The sequence below is a fragment of the Lycorma delicatula genome, chromosome 6 (genome assembly GCF_047948215.1).
Source record: "Lycorma delicatula isolate Av1 chromosome 6, ASM4794821v1, whole genome shotgun sequence".
Lineage (NCBI taxonomy): Eukaryota > Metazoa > Arthropoda > Insecta > Hemiptera > Fulgoridae > Lycorma > Lycorma delicatula.
This window is the reverse complement of record NC_134460.1, coordinates 57,948,681-57,968,542: the sequence shown is the minus strand read 5'-3', so window position 1 is coordinate 57,968,542 and position 19,862 is coordinate 57,948,681. Positions and strand designations below refer to the sequence as shown.

General features: G+C 27.0%; 1 protein-coding gene across 1 annotated transcript in view; it reads right to left on the bottom strand.

Moving 5' to 3' along the window:
- Positions 1–6,808: 6,808 nt before the first annotated feature.
- Positions 6,809–19,862, bottom strand: part of LOC142326865 (uncharacterized) — a 434,477-nt gene continuing 421,423 nt past the window's right edge. The window contains exon 6 of the mRNA XM_075369599.1: positions 6,809–7,066. Coding sequence (XP_075225714.1) covers positions 6,809–7,066 — 258 coding nt within the window. The remainder of the gene's footprint in view (positions 7,067–19,862) is intronic.

Sequence of the window (19,862 nt, the reverse complement as noted above, 5' to 3'; positions counted from 1 at the left end):
AAACTTCTTTTTTGTCTATTTTTTTGTCATACGGGCTAATTTTTACTTTTATATCATTGACATCACCCATATTGGCGAGAAATATTTAATCAACTTTCTGCACAAATATTATTTCACGTGCCGAATCAGTTATTTTACTCAGCTTATATAGGAACGCATACCTTACCACTTTTTTTTTTATTAAAACAATATATACTGACATTTCAAAAATAATATTTTTTTGAAATCTTCAGTTCTTTTTTGTAGTGAAATATTTATTATTTGGATAATGACTCTAACTGATTTTAAAAACGCACAAATTTTATGTTTATAAGAAAATATGACATATCTGAATGATGTAAAATGGACACTTCTTTTTATAATCGTTCAATTTATCTGATATAAAATTCAAATTTGGTTAATAAATAGTCAAATAATGATTTTTTCTTTACTTTAAAAAAAAAACAAAAATCCTTGAATTAGAATTATATTTGTTAACACATTAGTAATTGTATTAACGCACATAATTTTAATCTAGGGTAATTTTATTCTAAAATCACCCTAGATTTTTTTATTAATACAAATATTATTATTTTTTTATTATCTAGCTAGTTATGAAGTAAAACTGTTATTATGAATTGAGCTTTAAATTCATCAGTAAAGGTAAAACGTGATTTATATGGGGCATGTTTATATTTGTCTTTTGAGTACATTTATTTTGTTTAAAATCTTATATTGATTTTTCTTACATTTTATATCTTGTTAATATCTGAATAAAAGTTTAATGATGCCTAAATGTACATATATATATATATATATATATATATATATATATATATATATATTGGTGAAAGCAAAGGTAAGTGTGACTTTAATAATTAAATATTGTAATAAGTGTTAACAATTATAAAAAAAGTAAATAAAAAATTAAATTACTTGTGGTAATTCTGTGTTTATTAATAACTGGTATAAAAGATTCATAAGAAAAAATGTATATCTATAAATTAGTTTTATGTATTAGTAAATGCATTAGCAGGTAACTGAAAAACGCTTATATTTAGTAATATTATTTCTAAAACGTTTTAATTTCGTCTGACTGTTATCTAAAACAAATGATACACTCTTTTATTCATAACATTTAGATGTCGATATTGCGGTAAATTGTTGAACATAATTGTCCTTATAAAGTAGATGAAAATATTAATAATAGAAATAGATTTCTGCAATTAAGGTTGTTATTAACATAAAAATATAGACATCAGTAAATCAATCTATTTAAATTAGTTTCTGATTAAATTTTAATTTATATTTAAATAAATGAATAAAAATTACTTCTAAAAATTTATAATGCTCACAAAACTCATGATTTATGTTTATTATTATTATTAAAAATTTCAATATCGTAATGCAGTAATATTTTTAATTCAAACTAGGTTTAAGTAGGTCAATTTGATCACTCTTGGGCCAACCAGTCCTTTAACATTGGGGTTATTTGAATCAAAAAAGAGGCACGATCATATGATTATTCATAATCAAATACCTATATTATAATGCTTATATGTAAAAACTGTAATTTAGCATAGAACAACTGTTTTCAGGACTAATCCGTAATAATAATCAAATCTTTCCAATAATATCATGGTGCGTTGATTTGTTTATTTGCTGTATTTGCTCACATTTTTATTTTGAATGAAGCGCACGAACGATTTATATTTCTTGATACGAACGATTTATATAAAATTATATTTGTGTTTTGGGGATAAAAAAGGGAAAAACTGGAGTTACAGCAGTTTTAAAAAATCACAACTTAAAAATCTTATATATATATAAATGCGAAAGTTTTTTTGTTTGCAAAAACATCATGCCAAAACCAGCCAACCTATTACTTTCAAATTTTTTGATACATTTTTGATATCCTAGGGAAGGTTTTAAGTCACAGATCGAAAACCTAATCCTCTCAGAAAGAAATTTATGAACTAAAGACATTCATTCATTAAAGAAAAAGAGTATCCTTTTAGTTCATTATTATATTTCTCTCACCATGGCAACAGGAATATAATGAAATAAAATGATAAATTTTTTTTCTTTAATGATTATCTGTAAAATATTTAATATTCCAACAACCATGAGAATAACGAATTTGTCGGGGTCCAGGGGCGAAATAAAAGACAGAGAAAATATTTTCCCGTTGGTTATTTTAATTTTAAATAAAATAGAAAACTGGAAATTTATCCTGTAGCTTGAGAAAACCTAATTATTTAATAAAACAATTAATTATTTTAAGCCAAATTTTCCATTATTTAACAAAAAAATGGAGTATTTATTTTTTATAATAAATGCTGCTTTCCTCAAACAGAAGGATTCAAAAATGAATTAATTTAAAACATGATTGATGGATTCAATATAACTATTTTTTGGAATTTAAATAAAATATTAAGATAATTATACAGATTGAAATATTCGTACATCGGGTCTTAAAGAAATTCTGGTAAATCCGTCACCATGTAACGTCTTATGGGAGAGTGGATGGATTTTAAACTGTTTAATTACGTCTAAGTTACACAACTTAACCTAAAGAAAAGACAATTAGAAAGAAATGTAAATTGTGACAGTAGGATTGTATGTGGTCTGAATATCGATTAAAGGTTTTTCGACCTTCAAATCACTCGCATATTGAAATGGCATAAAAGAAATATGTCGAAGAATAATAGTAAAACTATAACTGTAAATTTTTAATTAATTAACGTTACTTTATGTTAAAACTTTATTTCATAAATTATGGATAGATACACTAAAAAAAAATAATTTTAATGAATTGAAAATAAAAATAAAGAAGTTATTATTCTATTTTATCATCTAAAACAGTGAAATTCATGTTGATTTTCTCGTAAACACTCGTAATGAAGTAAAAATTGTCGTTTAAATCTGTTTCATTTTAATGATGTGGTAATATTTAAGTATTTTACACATTTTTATTAATGGTTTTACATGAGAATTGATTACGTTGTGAGGTATTTTGTTAGGTGCAGGGATTATGATTAGAGTATTATTATTATGCAAACGCAAACGGATCAGATGTCCAATTCCGCAATGAATATTCATGATTATTGTAGGTATTGTGTGTATGTATATATATATATATATATATATATATATATAGTGTTCTAGTTAGATGTTAGATTTGCAGTTAACTTTTAATTGAATTAAAAAAAAAAAAAAAAAAAAAAACAGTTTAATTTTTATAACATGATTCATTAAAAAGTATAATATTGCAGATGTTAATATTTTTGGTGATTTTTGAATAACTTTTTTTTAATAATTTACTTAGTTTTCTAAAAGAAGCGTAGACATGTATGGCTTATTAAACTTTTACAATTAATACATTAAATGAAAATATAATGTATATTTATTTTAAATAATTTTGCACCACATTTATAAACAATAATATATCTCTATTTTTTTTAAATTTATAATAAAATTTAAGAATAATTACATTTTTAAAATACATTTTGAAAATATTTATCCGTATTTTTTATTTTTTTATTTTAATAATAAATACAACTTATTATAATTTACAAAAAAATAACGTTTGCATATTTCTGTATAAAGCAGTCTTTACCGCTGTAATCACTTATATTTTAAGAAGACACAATTTATGTAGTTATAGTCACGTGATCAACCACGTGATAAATGATGTCAAAGCAACAAGCAGAGTTGAAGCTGATTCTTGTTTGCTGGATCCTCGCACTGAAAAAAAAAGAAATATTATAAAATTGTTATTTATTTCTTTAATGAGTTAAAACCTTTTTTTTTTTTTTTTTTTTTTTTTTTTGTAAAATTAAGAAATAATGATTATCGAAATTTTTTCTGATTTAGGAAAGATAATTTTTGAAGATAATTTATTTTTCCAAATCATTTTTCTGTTAAAACAAATAAAGTGGAACTGTAAATTGTATGCAAATTCATTTTGTTACTGAAATGTTTTCATAAAAGAGAAGGAAAATCACCGAAAATTTAATTTAATTATTTAAAATATTTATGATATTTCTGAAATTTGGCCTTTATGTAAAAAATAAATTTGTCGTAAACTTACAGTAACTAATATTCTCTCATTGTATTGATCCAGTTTTGGTTTTTTTGAACAAACGTTATTCAATTTATCGGGGCTATTTTTGAAGTAATAATTGTTTCAATCAGGAATTGTTAATTCTAAAGATTAAAAAGTGATATAATTTTGATAAATGATTTATTATATATAAGTCATTTATAAACTGAGTAGAAAAGTTCGTTTGATAATTCAAAATAATCATTATTGAAACAGCGATGAAGTGGTAATTTAATGAGAAATTCTTTCAGAATAACTTCTACATTACTCGTTAAAAATTTAAAAAAAATACTGTAAAAATCATGAAGTAGACAGATTTCATGAACGTATAAATTAATTGTAATTGCGTTTGGAATGATAATTATTCCGCGCGCTCATCTACGCAGCAAGTCTGGCAGTATGGGAATGTGTGTGTCTGCAGTTAATAGAACAGTGTCAATTGGCTTCCACATGAAGCAGATTACAGAAATATTTTTAGTATTTGTGTACGAGACATTTTTACCCATTAATTTTGAAATTATCTAATAGATTTTTATGTCGTTTATTTTTATTATTTTCTTAGAATTACGGAATTACTTTTGGGTGATTGTAGATTTAAGCAACATGATGTAGGTCTCTGGTAGGTAAAATATGATCAAATACACTGCAAACTATATATTTGTAGTTATTTGTGTTAAGAGTATATCTGTATAGGAATAAATATTAAACTAAAACAAATATGTCATTTTTAGTACATATATTGGATTTGAAAGTAAATTAACAATATTAAGGTATGTAAGTAAAGCTGTTGGAGAAAATAACTTTTCCGTTACTTTTGAGCCTGGAATGATTAAGTGATCAACCGAATTTGGCACCGCGTTGGCTCGAAAATGACCCCGTGACAGACAAAATATTAGTAGCAGATTGTTTGTTATATTATCATTCTTCTATATAAAGAATTATCATCTTCTTCACAAGAAAGGAATACAACTTGAACATTTAATAACTGATGCAATGTATTATTTTAAATAACCAGGCAAACATTTTAAATCAGATAAATTATTTATGGCAATGGAATGACAAATTAAAAATGCATTGCTGAAGTACAGTTTCTAACATAACTAAAGTTATTTTGAATATAATATTAATCTAAAATAACGAATCTCTCTCCCCCACACTTCGAATAGTATCTGACCAACATTCATTCTTTGAAATTTCTTTTTTCTTCCAATTCATCGAGAGACTTCGAACCCTGTTCCGGCACCCATCTTTTCAGAGGATTTCCTCTATCTCTTTTTCTATCTGGTCTGTATTTAAAAACTATTGCTGGCTTGCGTTGTTCTAACATTCTATGAATGTGGACACGCCAGTTAGATTTATACATTTAATGGTCTATAACAGAGGAGATATCCCTAACATATTTCTCTTTTTTCAGCCATCTTCCTGTTCAACTTAGTGGATCCCGTTGGATCTCTCAAGAACCTTATTTCTGCCCATTATATCGAAGATATTTCTTTTCTTCGTTGTGACCCAGGTCTCACTATCATACAGTAATACAGGTATAGCAAATGTTTTGTAAAGTTTTTTGTCTTCCTTCCTTGTTTTTTCTCTAACGGTTTATAAAGAATTTAATGTATTGCTGCTATAAACTTGTTGAGAGATGATTAAAACATCTTCTTCTTTGAAAAACATTACTTCACATTCAAGGTATAAATGAATAAAAAATTTGTAATTATTACAATTAATTTATATCTATTTTACATTGCTTTCAGAAAATTATATTACAAATCTCTTATGAACAGACATTTTCATTCCAAAATACAGAGGGAAAATATGATAATTCAGGATAAAACCCTTTTTTAAAATTATATTAAATAATTTTTAAAAGATTAAAAATAGACCGACTGATATGGACAAGTTAATTATTAATATATAGATTCTTTCGAATTGATATATTAATTAAATATTGATTGATATGCGTTATTTATATAATTGATTGATAGTTTATAATTATTGTGGAGTTTCGATGGGAACTTCCGTTCAAGTGTCTGTGTATGATTAAATTTACTTACCGTTCTATAAGATGTTACAGAATATAAATAAAATTTTGAGTAAAAATCTACTTTAAAAATAATAATAGATGAAATGAAACATATTTGTGGTATTCTAAGTGATTGAATAAAAGTTTTATGTATATATATATAAATGTATATTCTTCATAAATTTTCAAATAGTACTAATTAGTTTATTAAAAATGTTAGAATTGTAATTTAACTGAATTTAATATTAATGAAAAAAGTTATATCCTTAAAAAAAATGTTTCTTGTTGTTTACCCTAATACAAAATAGAAATACACAGCAACAGAAGTTTATTTTATTGCGAAAAAATAATATTGTAAAAAGTTCTTTCAACAAGAAGTAGAGTGAATTAAGCCGTGCTGGTGCACCATAAAGTGTAATCCCGAACCAATATAAGTCCGCTACATATAAATTTTTTCCCACAGAGTATCTTTTATGTTTCTACTTTAATTTTTTTTACATTTATTTAAAAAAAAAACTTGAAGAAAAGATTGGAAGATAGCGTAATTGTAGCGAATTTTTTTTAATTCAAGATGATTACATTTTTTAATTAGAAAGGTCTGTGAATGTAACTTTAAGTAAATAGATAACGTCAAAAAGCAATTATCTAATTCAAAATTATATAAAATTTTCTCTTAATTATATTAATTTTATAATTTTCAATGACTACATACCAAAAAACAAGGCCTCCTTATTATAATCTAAAGGTGGCGGCGTAGAAGCTGCTGCTAATCGATGCAGTTGTACAGGAGCTGGTGCAGGAGCCGAAGATGATTCGCTAGCCCCGGTCGAAATAGTAGCCACACAACGTACTTGAAGACGACCTCCGGAAAAATGTCCTGGACCAACTCGTAATTTTAATCCCACCACTGTAGTCATTAATCCATGTTGCTGAGCAGCTACACTTTCATAATCCGGCCCGACCTGTTGAACAAAATAAAATTCTACCCTTAAGAGGGGTTTTCATTTTAAGCTATTATTTTTATAATTAATATAAAATATATGATATCTGATCGAAGGAAGCGTTCGCTAATTGGTAAAGTCTTTAAACGTGAATTAGGTAGAGAATATTGTTACTATGATATGGTCCGGTATAGCTTAACGTTGATTAACAGGTATCCTATTGGTTCCTTTCCAAGCAGGATTCCATCCTTGGCAGGATTATATTAATTCGACTACAATTTTTTTATAGTTAGTCGTTTGGTCGCTTCACAGGATAAATATTGGCTTAGATATTTGTAGAAATAATTTAACCGGTTATACAACAATAGCAATGATTGAAGTCGACGTTTGAAACTGTTGTGGGGTGTGATTAAGAAGCAATTATTATTATTTTTTTTTTTAATAATCTCATGAGCTTAAGTTAAAAACTGCGTTAATTATAAGACATTATAATTTACGCATAAATATATATTTAAAATAATTTTTTTATAAATAAACAAATTATTTGACACAATTTTAAAAACAGTATAAGTGTTTTACTCTTAAGTAACATTTATTATCACTTCTTTTTTTAGGTTACCAATAAAAGTTCCATATACTGTATTAAAATCTATATTTTATTCTTTATAAATCATATTTTTTAAATCAGTAATTTCAGTGTATAAATGTAATGAAAAAGTAATAAACAGAAATAAAATTTGAAACATAAAAAGGTGTTTAATTAAACTATAGATTAAATAAAAATCTTCCTCAACATAAGTGAAAAAATTTAGGTTAATTAGAAAAATAACTCTATTTTACTATCTTTCGTGTAAAGTTACAAATAATATTATTTTACAAACGAATTTTTATTTTATTTAACTTTTTTTTTGTCTGCAGTCATTTGACTGTACCTTTAATGCAGCTCTCCAAGATTTCCGATATAGTGGTTTCATTTCAGTATACCGCCTAGATCTTACATCCCTAACAATTTGTTTTACATATTCCAAACGTTGCCTGCCTACACAATTTTTACCATCTACCTGTCCCTCTAATATCAAAGCGACTATTCCATGATGCCTTAATAAGTGGCCTATAAGTCTGTCTCTTCTTTTAACTATATTTTTCAAAATTCTTCTTTCTTCTTCAATTTGCTGCAAAACTTCTTCATTTGTCACTTTATCTTTTTATTTTATTAGAATATTTATATCAAATTTATGTCACTCAATTTTTCATTATTAAAATCTTCTATTGATGCGACATGGAATAAGCGTGCTATGAAATCACCGGAGGGAATTCTGTAAAAAAAAAAAAAACAATCCCCTAACAAGAAAGCAACTATTGAAATCATTGAATTTTATTGTAAATAAAATATTAAAATGCTACATAAAAAATACAAACAAATTTATAAAGACGTTTTTTCAAATAAACTTGTCATATACATAGATGGCGACATCGTATATGTTGGTGACGTAATTTCATAGACGTAAAATATTGAGTAAAATACTCAATATTTTACTCAATAATGAGTAAAACATTGCAATTCTCAACAAAAATATACAAAGTAAGTTACTTTTCACATAAAATGAAGGTTATATATTGTTACACTAAAAAAAAGAAAATGGGTGACGCAATAAACATGCAGAATTTGATTTTAATCGTCTTTGAAGATCATGTAATTTTTGGTTTAAAATGTTTCTACTTAAATGGATACATCCACTTATGGTTGATATCCACTTAATAGTCGTCTTTCATGAAAAAAAAAAATATTTAAAATGTTCTTTAAATGTTTATTCTATCAGTGTGTATATATTTTTATTATCATTTTAATAAAGCATTTGGTTATTTTTTTAGCACTTCAAAATATTTTTTAAAAGAAATTTAATTTATTTAATTTAAATTATGTCGTCATATTATTTTAAAATTCATTCTGTTTATTTTTCTATTTTCTGTTTATTTTTATCAAAAAATTTCTTATGTAATTATACGAAATCTAGTTGTTTTTTCCTTTCAAATCATAGCATCCTTGTTACTTAAATAATTAAGAAGAATCAATTGTTAGACATTTTATAAATATCTGTACTGGAAACTTGGTGTTAAAATAAACATAATTAACAGATTTATTGTCACAATGCCCTATAATCGAGAAAAAATGGAAGAAAAAAAATATATTCTGTAAGTAGTCTTTTATTCCTTCTATTTATTATACAGGCAACACGCTTGCTAGAGAAGGTTTCATCATACTTTATAATACACTGTAAGCCACTAATGGTCGTTTTTTATGTAATTTTATTTTAAAAACTTATAAAATGAAAATGAAAATAATGTTAGGCTCAGATATTACATCAGTACGTTACCCGTAAATCAGTTTTTCCTCAATATTACAATTAAATAATTATTAGCATTTAGAAAAAACAAAGAATTTTTTTTCCTTAAAGAACTTTGGTAAGAAAAACAAAATTAATTTTAGTTTCATTAATTACTAGAAAAATAGGGATACTTGAAAAAATATGGATAAATTTAAAATAACGGAATATCGAAATTGGTAGAAAACCATGGATAACAAAAGTTAAGTAGAATGATATAGAAAGAAATTGGAAAGGTAATTTTAAAAACTCGTCGTAAATAATAGTGTTTATGTTAATAATAGTTTTATTTGAACGAGTAGTTAAGCGATTTTAGAAAGTATTATTACAGGTCTGTATTTCTAATACAACTGGAAACGCTCGAACCATGCCGGAAATAATCACAATAATTATTAGTTTAATGCTTTTAAATATTCTTCATGAATAATTCGTGCCCCTATTAGTAGGTTTGATTTAAAAATTTCAGTTTAAAAAATGTATTTTATTATTTTTTTTAAACAATTCAATACTACCAATCTGCTCCCTCAGAACAATGTATAGATGAAATATTAAGCGTTTAGTTGTAAAAAAATGACACCCTATTTATTCAAAATGGTTGATAAACAGCTAAGATTTGGATGAAATTGTAAAAGTAGCACGCAAACGTTATTCAGTTTGAGAATTTTGTGAATGTTTTCAGTCTTTCTTCCAAGTAATCTAAATGAAAAAAATTTTAATTAAAAGTTACTGCATATAAGTCATTTTAATATACATTTTATGTTATTTGTAATCATAAATGCTGTGATAACTTTGGCCTAGTTTTTTTATTAGTATTTGAGTTGTTTTTTTACGAACATTAAAGAAGATTTGTTAAAAAGTCGACTTAAAAAATAATATGTCAATGATATTTCGATGTTTCTTACCTAAAGTTTCTTACCTTTGATTTTCTACTGAATCATGCGGGTATTTTTTTGTACTTCTCCCTATATTTTAAGTAAAAAAAATAAGAAGAAATAAAATAAACTAAAAATAACAAAATTGATTTAAATGGGCTGGCAAAAGTGGTAAAAATAATACGTTTTAATTTTTTTGTATGTTATTTATATTTAATTTTGGGGCTAATTAAGGATTTGTATCTTAAATGGGTGGCTAATTCAAAAAGTCTAAATTTAGAAGAATAGAATTAAAAAAAAATTGTTATATAGTTTATATAAAAACAAACTATATATATATATATATATATATATATATATAGTTGTTTATATATATATATAGTTGTTTTTATATACAGTTTATTTTTTTTAAATAAAATAAGATTTTATTAACTACAAATTTTAAGTAAATTTTTCAATATGAGAATGTGACATTTTTTAATAATATTCCATATTTAAAATAAAATCAAATTATTTTATTATTTTAGTTTATTCCATAAACTAAAATCAAATTTTTACTACGATTTTTTTTATCATAAATCGATAATATTATTTAAAAGTTTGAATCTGTAAATATTTATTATTTTTTTAATTTATAGATTGCTACAGAAACGATTAGATAACAGATTAAATAAAATATTCTAATTTTATTATTATGTATCGTGCTATAATAATTTTATATTATAATTTTTTTTATAAACTTAAATTTTATCACTGAGTTTATTACATAAGCTTATAAAATAACTGTGATAAAAATCATCACAAACGCATTTTGTTGGGTAACTTTACTCTTTCATCTTATCTCAGTGGTAACAGACATCTCCCCTACTTTCTTTACAATTATTACACACTTAAATGATATTAAAAACTCATAAGCTTATTTGAATGTTGTCTACAGATGAAATATAAAATGATTTAGTGTTTTTATAAATATATACTTTATTCAATTTGAGTTATGATAAAAATAATTTTGAATAGCATCAAGAATACTTCTTACAGTAAAATAATGCAATTTTATGTTTTATTTAATTAAATTATTTTTAGGTAGTTTAAAATATTAAAATACTTTTAAGTATTTTAATATTTTAAGTGACAGAGTGACGGAGTGACAGAGGATCTCTATACTTCACTCTAATAAAATATTTCTATTGTTATATCAACTACTGTGCCAATTTTCTTGCCTCTGAATGAACACATTAATGAATACATTTTAGGCATTCGTTCCTTACAATGAAATAAAACCCAAGACTTGGCTTCATATGCTAAACTACGTACTTCAGAATGGATTTTTATTAATATAAATGTTTTTAAATAATTTAATATAAAGGAAGATGAGAAAAAATCCAAATACATTATACTAAATAACTAATTAAAGTGGAAAATTATTAAAAATAAAACTACTCGGTTTTTAAAATATTGAAAATTTCCTTCAATTTTTGGAGTTAATTATCAGTAACTTCGCAATAGATTAACAGTTAGTGTTGTTAATGACTACTTTTTTAAAAGATTATAAAACCTTAAAATATATTTTATCTTTGTTGATGACATTCGTTTAACTTGTTTTTTTTTTTTTTTGTTTTTTTTGTTCAAACTTCGAGCGATAAATGTGTAAAAATTATTGTTTCAGCTAATTTTTTTTTGTATGTTCAGATTCTAGAGGTAATTAAAAAATTTTATCCTATGTGTAGAACCTATCTGTATCCTATCTGTAGTTTCTTGAATCTGTGGGTGTTATATGTGTTTACTCTGTTTAATACACTGTTTTATTGCAGCCATTGCAGTTTCAAAACAACCAAAAAATATAGTATACTTGATCATACGGAATATGAACGTAGTACACATTGACAAACACTAACTAATTAAACCCGTATACATTGACCAATTGTATTTACTTAGTGATTTTATTTCGTATGTTAATTTCACAATTCAATTCAAAGTAGTATATTTACTACATTACAGCATCATAAATAACTTTTGTTTAATTTAATAAATGATTAGTCAGAAAAAAGAAATGAATGATGTGTTACAAAAATCTACAAAATTTATCTAACTCCATTAAGTAAACACAATAGCGTAATTTATAAATTAATTATTGCTTGTAGAATTTCTTTGTACTACATTTCTTTTTACTTTCCCGGCTAATATAAATAAAATGGAATAGTAATCGATTTCAACAAATTATCATAAACTCACTTTTTTTCCTTAACAAGGGAAAAAATATTTACAAAAATAATTCCAGCGTATAACAGGTCATTTTTTTCTTTTTTAAAAATTAGTCGCATTTTTATTTATTGTTATCAGTTAACCCAGAAATATACAGGTATGAAAAAAGTGGATAAAGTCTAGCCAATGAAGAAGGCAAATATACTTTAAGATGTTATGATTTCATAATTAACGGTAATACTAATTTAAAGACTGTTTTGTTTAAAATTATTTAAAGACATTTTTAATTAGCGAAAAATACGTCATTTACTTTGTAGAATACTGATTCTACATTGGAAATCGAATTTACGACCTAATATATTAATTATAAAACATTAATTTAGATAGTAATCAATACGTGAGAAGTTATAAGAACTATACAAAATAAAGTATTTTGATCGTAACATCTGAAGAAGGTACCGTGTACCGAAATGGCTGTCGTGATCTTTTTTAAATAATTTTTTGAATTTAAATAACTATTTATTTTTGTTAATTTAGATAATGTAAATAACAATTTAGGTAATAGATTAGGATGTATGGATTTGAATGTACGGTACACATCTCATTTTTCTTTCGATGAATTTCCAAATTTGTTTTACAGTAGCTATTTTCCTTTTTAATAAAATAGCCTATTTTAAATAACTTAATATTTTACAACGGGGTTTAAAATATAGACTTTCAAAATTTTTTATAAAATATAGTTACAAACAAAGCTTGATTTTATTATTTCATAAAGTTCAATTTACAAAAATAAAATATTAAATATTCTTCGACAATAATGGTTGTGAAACTAAACATTTTTACAGAGAAAGTTAATGGTATGTTTTCGGGTAATAAAAATAATTATTTATTTATTACTGAAATAAAATAAAATTTGGTACAGAAATAAAATTTGGTACAAAATAAAGCAAGAGAAATTTTATCATTCCATATACTACAAGATAATTAATAATTTTGGGAAAAAATCAATCTGGTACCCGAGAGGAATAATCTGTGTTTCCAGTACTATAGCAACAATTTTTTTAATTTTATGAAAAGTAATGTGTCAAATTTGTTTTGACCATGTTTCATTTCTCTGAAGAAATAAATTACTGTGAAGAAGAATTAGCTTTACAGTTTGCTTACTGCCAGTTAATATCTTTATCATTTTCCTACCTGAACATCATTAAATGATTTTCGTAGTTTACTCGTATTTCTGTAAAATCAAATAAAGCTCGAATACGTAAATAAAGAATATTTTTACAAAATTGAATTTATTGATGCATTAATAATAAAAAATTAAAGTAAATTTAAGTGCAGTTTTAAAGAATAACATAAATATTGTTAATAGCGTAATATTGTTTTCCTGATGAATTATTTAGTGCACAAAAATTATTTTTTAAGCGAGTAAAATTTTCGCCTAAATAAACTTTTTTAAGCTTTTAAAAAAGCAAAAAAAAAAAATTGAAATTTACTAAAAATTAAAAATATATACTAGAACAAAAGACAGTGAAGTAATATTATATTGTAAAATAAAGATAAATTTAAAAATATTTCTATACAACTACGGGAGAGTTTCAGGAATTACTTTTTAATTAAAATAAATTCTGGGGTGAAAAACAATTCAACTGTAACAACTTGCTTTATCATTAAGTACTAGCCGTTAGAAACTTGTAACAATCTCTAACTACTATCCTATAATGTGAATTATTAAAGTGATAACGGTGTACTATTTTTTGTCCATTCCTCTGTTTAAATATTCTCTCCTTTTTTCTTTTCTCTTCCTATCGTCGGACAAATAACTCATTCGTACACTCTCTACAATATCCATGTATAAGTACTGAACCAAATGTAATAAAGTTCAGTAAAACTGAAAATTATTTGTTGAGTCAAGTTGATAGTTGCATTTATTGTTTGTGTGTATGTTTGTGAGTGGGTGTGCTTGTGTAACTGTGGTAAGTACGGGCTTGATAATAACGATTCAAAAGGATATTTCTTTGACATAAAAAATTTCCTTCTACTGCTGTTCCCTAATTAAACAATTTTATTTTAGGAAACTACAAATAACGGAAAATAAAGTCGTATATTTTATTACAAAACCAAAATGGTAAAATGACATATTATTTGTATTCTTTAATTATTAAATATTTATAAACTAATGTTCACCATACTAGAACGTTTTCCTCCAAACGACACACAACATAGTTTAAAAGCTGTTAAAATATATATTATCTTAATATGTATGTATTATTATTATAAGTCGAGAACTTCCCAATGGAAGTCTTTAAGCATTCATGATTCATATTCGTTTCGCTTGGCATTCTTTTCCCTCCAAAATTCTTTCATTCTTTTAGAAAAGGCCTTCTTCCGTTCTTCAGACCATTTTTGACGATGTTGTTTAGGCTTCGGCTCTTCTGATTTAATTTCCCATATATCTATTTTGTTTCTGTATGTGATCCCCTCCATCGTAACTCCAGCGTGTTCTAAATCTTTCGTGTTTCTGCGAGCCAGAGGATTGCAACTTTTAATGATGTTAAGTACGCAATTATTCTTTTGGTCAGTCGGCTTTCCGACAGCCTGTGAAGATGTTCGAAGAATTTCAATCGTCTTTTCCTTATGCCAGTTTCGATGTTAGAGTATGTTTCAACAATTTCGTTCGGTTGTAATTTGTATCCTTCTTCAGTTTCTCTCGGTCCCAATATTTTCCTTATAATCTTCCTTTCCTGTTTCTTTATTTCTTCTATTTCGGTTTTCCTATTTAAGGTCAATGTTTCACTGGCATATAATGCTGTAGGTTTAATAACTGTGTTGTAATGCCGGATTTTCGTTTGGCGTGAGAGGAATTTCTTGTTGTAGAGATTTTGCATTAAACCTAGAGCTTTCCTGACCTTCTGCAGACGGTCCAATTAACTTTATTTCTCAGAGCTGTTCGGCGTAATAAATTCTCCAAGGCATTTAAAGTGAGGGACTTTATTTATTACCCCATATTTTGTGTTTAAATTTGGGATTTCTATTCTGGAGCAAATGAATACTGTTTTTTCAAACGAAATTTGTGGTCCCAATTTTCTGCACATTCCTTGAGTATTTCTAATCGTTTTATCGCAATCTGTTCGTCTCCCCCTGGATTGCTAAATCGTATGCATTAGCAGGAGGGAGAGTCCATCCCCTTGTTCCACTCCCGTCTTAATTTCAAAAGGTTCTGAGATTTCGCCCATAAATTTTACTTTAGATTTAGTTCCGGTTAATGTTTGTTCTATTAATCTTCGAGTTTTCTGATCTAGTCCTCTCTCTTCTAGAATTTGGAAAAGAGATTGTCTGTCTACGGAGTCGTAGGCTTTTTTGAAATCTACAAATGTGCAGATCATGGGTTTGCTTCTGTTGTTTTTAATTTTGATTATCGTTTTCAGGCTGTAGATCTGTTCCGGGCAGGACCTGTTATGTCTAAAGCCTGCATGATATTCTGATAGGTATGGTTTCCTGCTGTTCTAGTACTCTAGTTAAGAGGCAGGATGATAGGATTTTGTATGCGACCGGTAAAAGGGAAATTCCTCTGTAGAAGTTTACGTCTGTCCTATCGCCCTTCTTATATAATGGGTAAATTAAAGTGGTTTTCCAGTCTTCCAGGATCTTTTCTGTTTGCCAGATATCTTGAATAATTTTTGTGATTTCCTTCAGGGAATTGGGACCTAAATTCTTCAGGAGCTCGGCTATTATTACATCTTCTCCTAGGGCCTTATTGTTTTTGAGTTTTTGAATATGGGATAAAATTTCATCTTGAGTTGGGGCAAGGGAATCTTTCTCTGCAACACTTGGTGTGACTCTCGGAAATCATTCTTTCGGTTCAGGGCAGTTTAACAGTTTCTCAAAATATTCTGCGAGTTCCCGACAATTTTCTTTGTTCGTGAGAGCCAGTTTACCGTTTTGTCTCTCGAAGCAGAGATTCTGTGAGGTGTATCCTTTGATTCTTGAAGTAAATGTCTTATAAAAGTCGTGTATATTGTAATGTCTAAAATTTGTTTCTACCGCATCTAACTGGTCATTGACGTATTTTCTTTTGGTTTGTCTTATAATTTTGTTTGTTTGCCTTCGGATTTTTAGAAATTTCTCTAGAGTTTCTTCTGTTTTATTTGCATTGTAGTCTTTAAACGCTTTCTTTCTGTTTTCTAGGGCTATCTCACATTCTTGATTCCACCACGGATGCTTAGGTTTTTTTAGATAGGAAATCTACTCTATGGCTGTTTGAATAATTTTAAATCGAAATTCCTGTCGATTTTCTGCAGATTGTTCCTCCCATTTCTCCGTGATTTTTGATCCTTTAATCTTCTTAACATCAAATCTTGGGATTATCAATGTTTTCTTGGTATGTTTACAGCCAGGAGTAAATTTAATCTTGATTCTTGTCAGGTAGTGATCCGAATCAATGTTTACTCCTTTTCGTACCTACAGTGTCTTTCAAATTGAGCATAGAAATTTATATTGTGGTGGCGACGTTGATTGTTTATTTAATTTTTCAAGTGTCATTCTTTTTTAATAGTTTATGGAAAAGTCATCATGAAACGCTACACGCCTCAACAACGTTTACAAATTATAAAAATGTATTATTGAAAAATAAACTATTAATGAAATCTGTTACAACTATGTATCGTATGTTTTGCGATACCTATGTTGTCCATAATCGGTTACACAAAAGCACAATCCATCGTTTGGTTAAAAAATTCGAAAGAGAATTCAAAGAGAATTTTGCTCTACTTAATGTTGAATTATCAATTCACAACAGAAATGCAAGAATTCAAGAGAATATTGCTGATGTAAGTGCAAGTGTTCGTGAAAATCGAAAGTTATCGATTTCACATCGTTTACAAGAATTTAACCTTTCTTAAACAACAACAAACGAATTTTGGGTCAAGACCCATATAAAATTCAACTTACCCAAAAATTAAGACACAGGGCCATTCTTTGCATCAACGGTTGACTCTAGAGCAGCTTGTACTGGATCCAAATTTTCTCTAAAGATTCGTTTTTTCAGAAGAGGCTCTATTTTGTCTTGATGGTTTGTAAACGAGCAAAATCTCCTTGATTGGGTTGATTCCAATCAACAAATATTTCAACAGCGACCATTAAACTTGAAAAAAATCACTGTGGATTATGGGTTGCTGGCATCATTGGCCTATTTTTTTCGAAAATGAGCAAGGAGATGCTGTTAACGTAAATAGTGGACGCTAACGAGCAACGATTCGTGAATTTTTGTTTGCATATATGAAAAATTATGATTTAAATAAGATGTGGTTTTAACGGAATGGTGCCACGTGCCACACAGCTGCTGAAACAGTTCAGTTATTTCATCAATAGTTTGGTGATTCGACAATTTTACGGAATGGTAATGTCAATTGCCGCCAAGATGGGTGATAAGATCCCTTAGACTTTTTTCTCTGGGATTATGTTAAGTCACATGTCTATAGCAGCAACAAATTACGAATGATTGACGATTTGAAAGCAAATTTTTGACGTGTAGTAGTGGAATTCAAGCTGATTTGTCCAAAAAAGTCACGAAAAATTTTGTTGATAGATTTGGCTATGTCGGTGATATTCTTTTTCAAACATAATGTAAGGTTATGAAGCTTGGAAATTAAAAAAAAATGGATGATATTACGCGTACTTTTTGTGTTATTCCAATTTACTTGCGTTGAAAATGAAAGAATTTTCTTTACATGAAAGATCAAGAACCAATTAAGGCAGCGGGTACCCAGTCCAACCACATTCATTCCGGTGAATGGCTATTTTTATTCAGAACGAAGAATACCACAAAACGAAACTACACACGAAAACAGGTACAAGATTCGTGTACAAACTACTAAAGCTATCCCAGAAACGCGTGATATATTGAATTACCCATCTGGGTTACAATTTTGTTTTCATGTAGAATCGAATAGAAAAATTATGGTAAACTGTTTTAATTATAATTCTTCCTATCCTGAGATAGTAGCAAAAACTTTCAGCAATCGTATAAGAAATTGAATGTAAGGAAACCTATTGTAGGATTTTTTATAGTGTTCCGCATACTGTTTGCTTCAACAACAATTTGAAATATTTTATGTTGTAAAACATTCTAAACTTAAGACGTAAATTTTTTTAAATTAATTAAGCAACCGTGTACTCAATTATATGCTATTTATTGTGCGGTAAATATGGAGGGGTGCCGGCCTCCGTGGCGCGAGTGGTAGCGTCTCGGCCTTTTATCTGGAGGTCCCGGGTTCGAATCCCGGTCAATAATGGCATTTTTCACACACGCTACAAATCATTCATCTCATCCTCTAAAGCAATACCTAACGGTGGACCGGAGGTTAAAAAAAATAAAAAAATTTGAGGGGTAATGATGGAAATCTACAAGTAAGAAAGTAGATAACTTTTTAGAGGCGAGGATTTGGTGAATTCATAAAAACACAACGAATCAGTTGACTAGGTCATGTTGAATGATAAAGTTGATAATAAAGATGAAGCTGATTAACAGGAGAAGAAAGGAGTGACCTGCAAGTAGATGGTTGGATGAGATTATGAGAGAACTTAGAGAGATGGATGTAGGTCGTTAAAGAGGCTTGAGGAAGCCAAGGCCCACTAGGGGCTTTTGTACAAAAAAATTATTTAAATATTTAATATAGTTACAAATAAATAATATCAGCTATCTTCAGCAGTATTCATTTAATTTTATAATAATACAGCTCAGTATAGTTTTTGTTTGATCTTTCTTTCAAATATCATTTCATAATTACATGACACCGACCGGTCGGCTAACCATTTGAAGCAACTGCTCTTACATAATGGCATATAAACAGTAACTTAAAAATGTAGAAACTAATTATTCAGTTTTGTTTTTTTTAAATTCTTATACTCATAAATTTAATTTTATTGCAACTGTCGACATGACATAAAACTAATAAAATTCTATAAATTAACCACATTTGCTAATCAAACCTTTTTTCTGTAATGAGATAATCTTATTTAATTTTAAATTTATTTTTTGATCAAATCAAATTTTTAGTTTTAAAGTATTATTTTTTAAGCAAAAATTAATGAATAATTTTAATAACATAATAATAATAATATATGAATAATTTTTGTTAATGAGGAATGAATGGGAATTATCTAGTGTGAAGAACGATGTGATATACGTACTCGTTTGTAAGTATGTGTGATATATTGAAGTATCGATCTCTACAAGAAGTATGTGATTTATTTAAGGATAAATTTCATAATAGTATGTGATTTAATTAGATCAACTGAGTTCAAAATTGTACAACAGTTCGAATAACCGGTAGTGTAATTCATTGTAGCTATTTTGGTGAC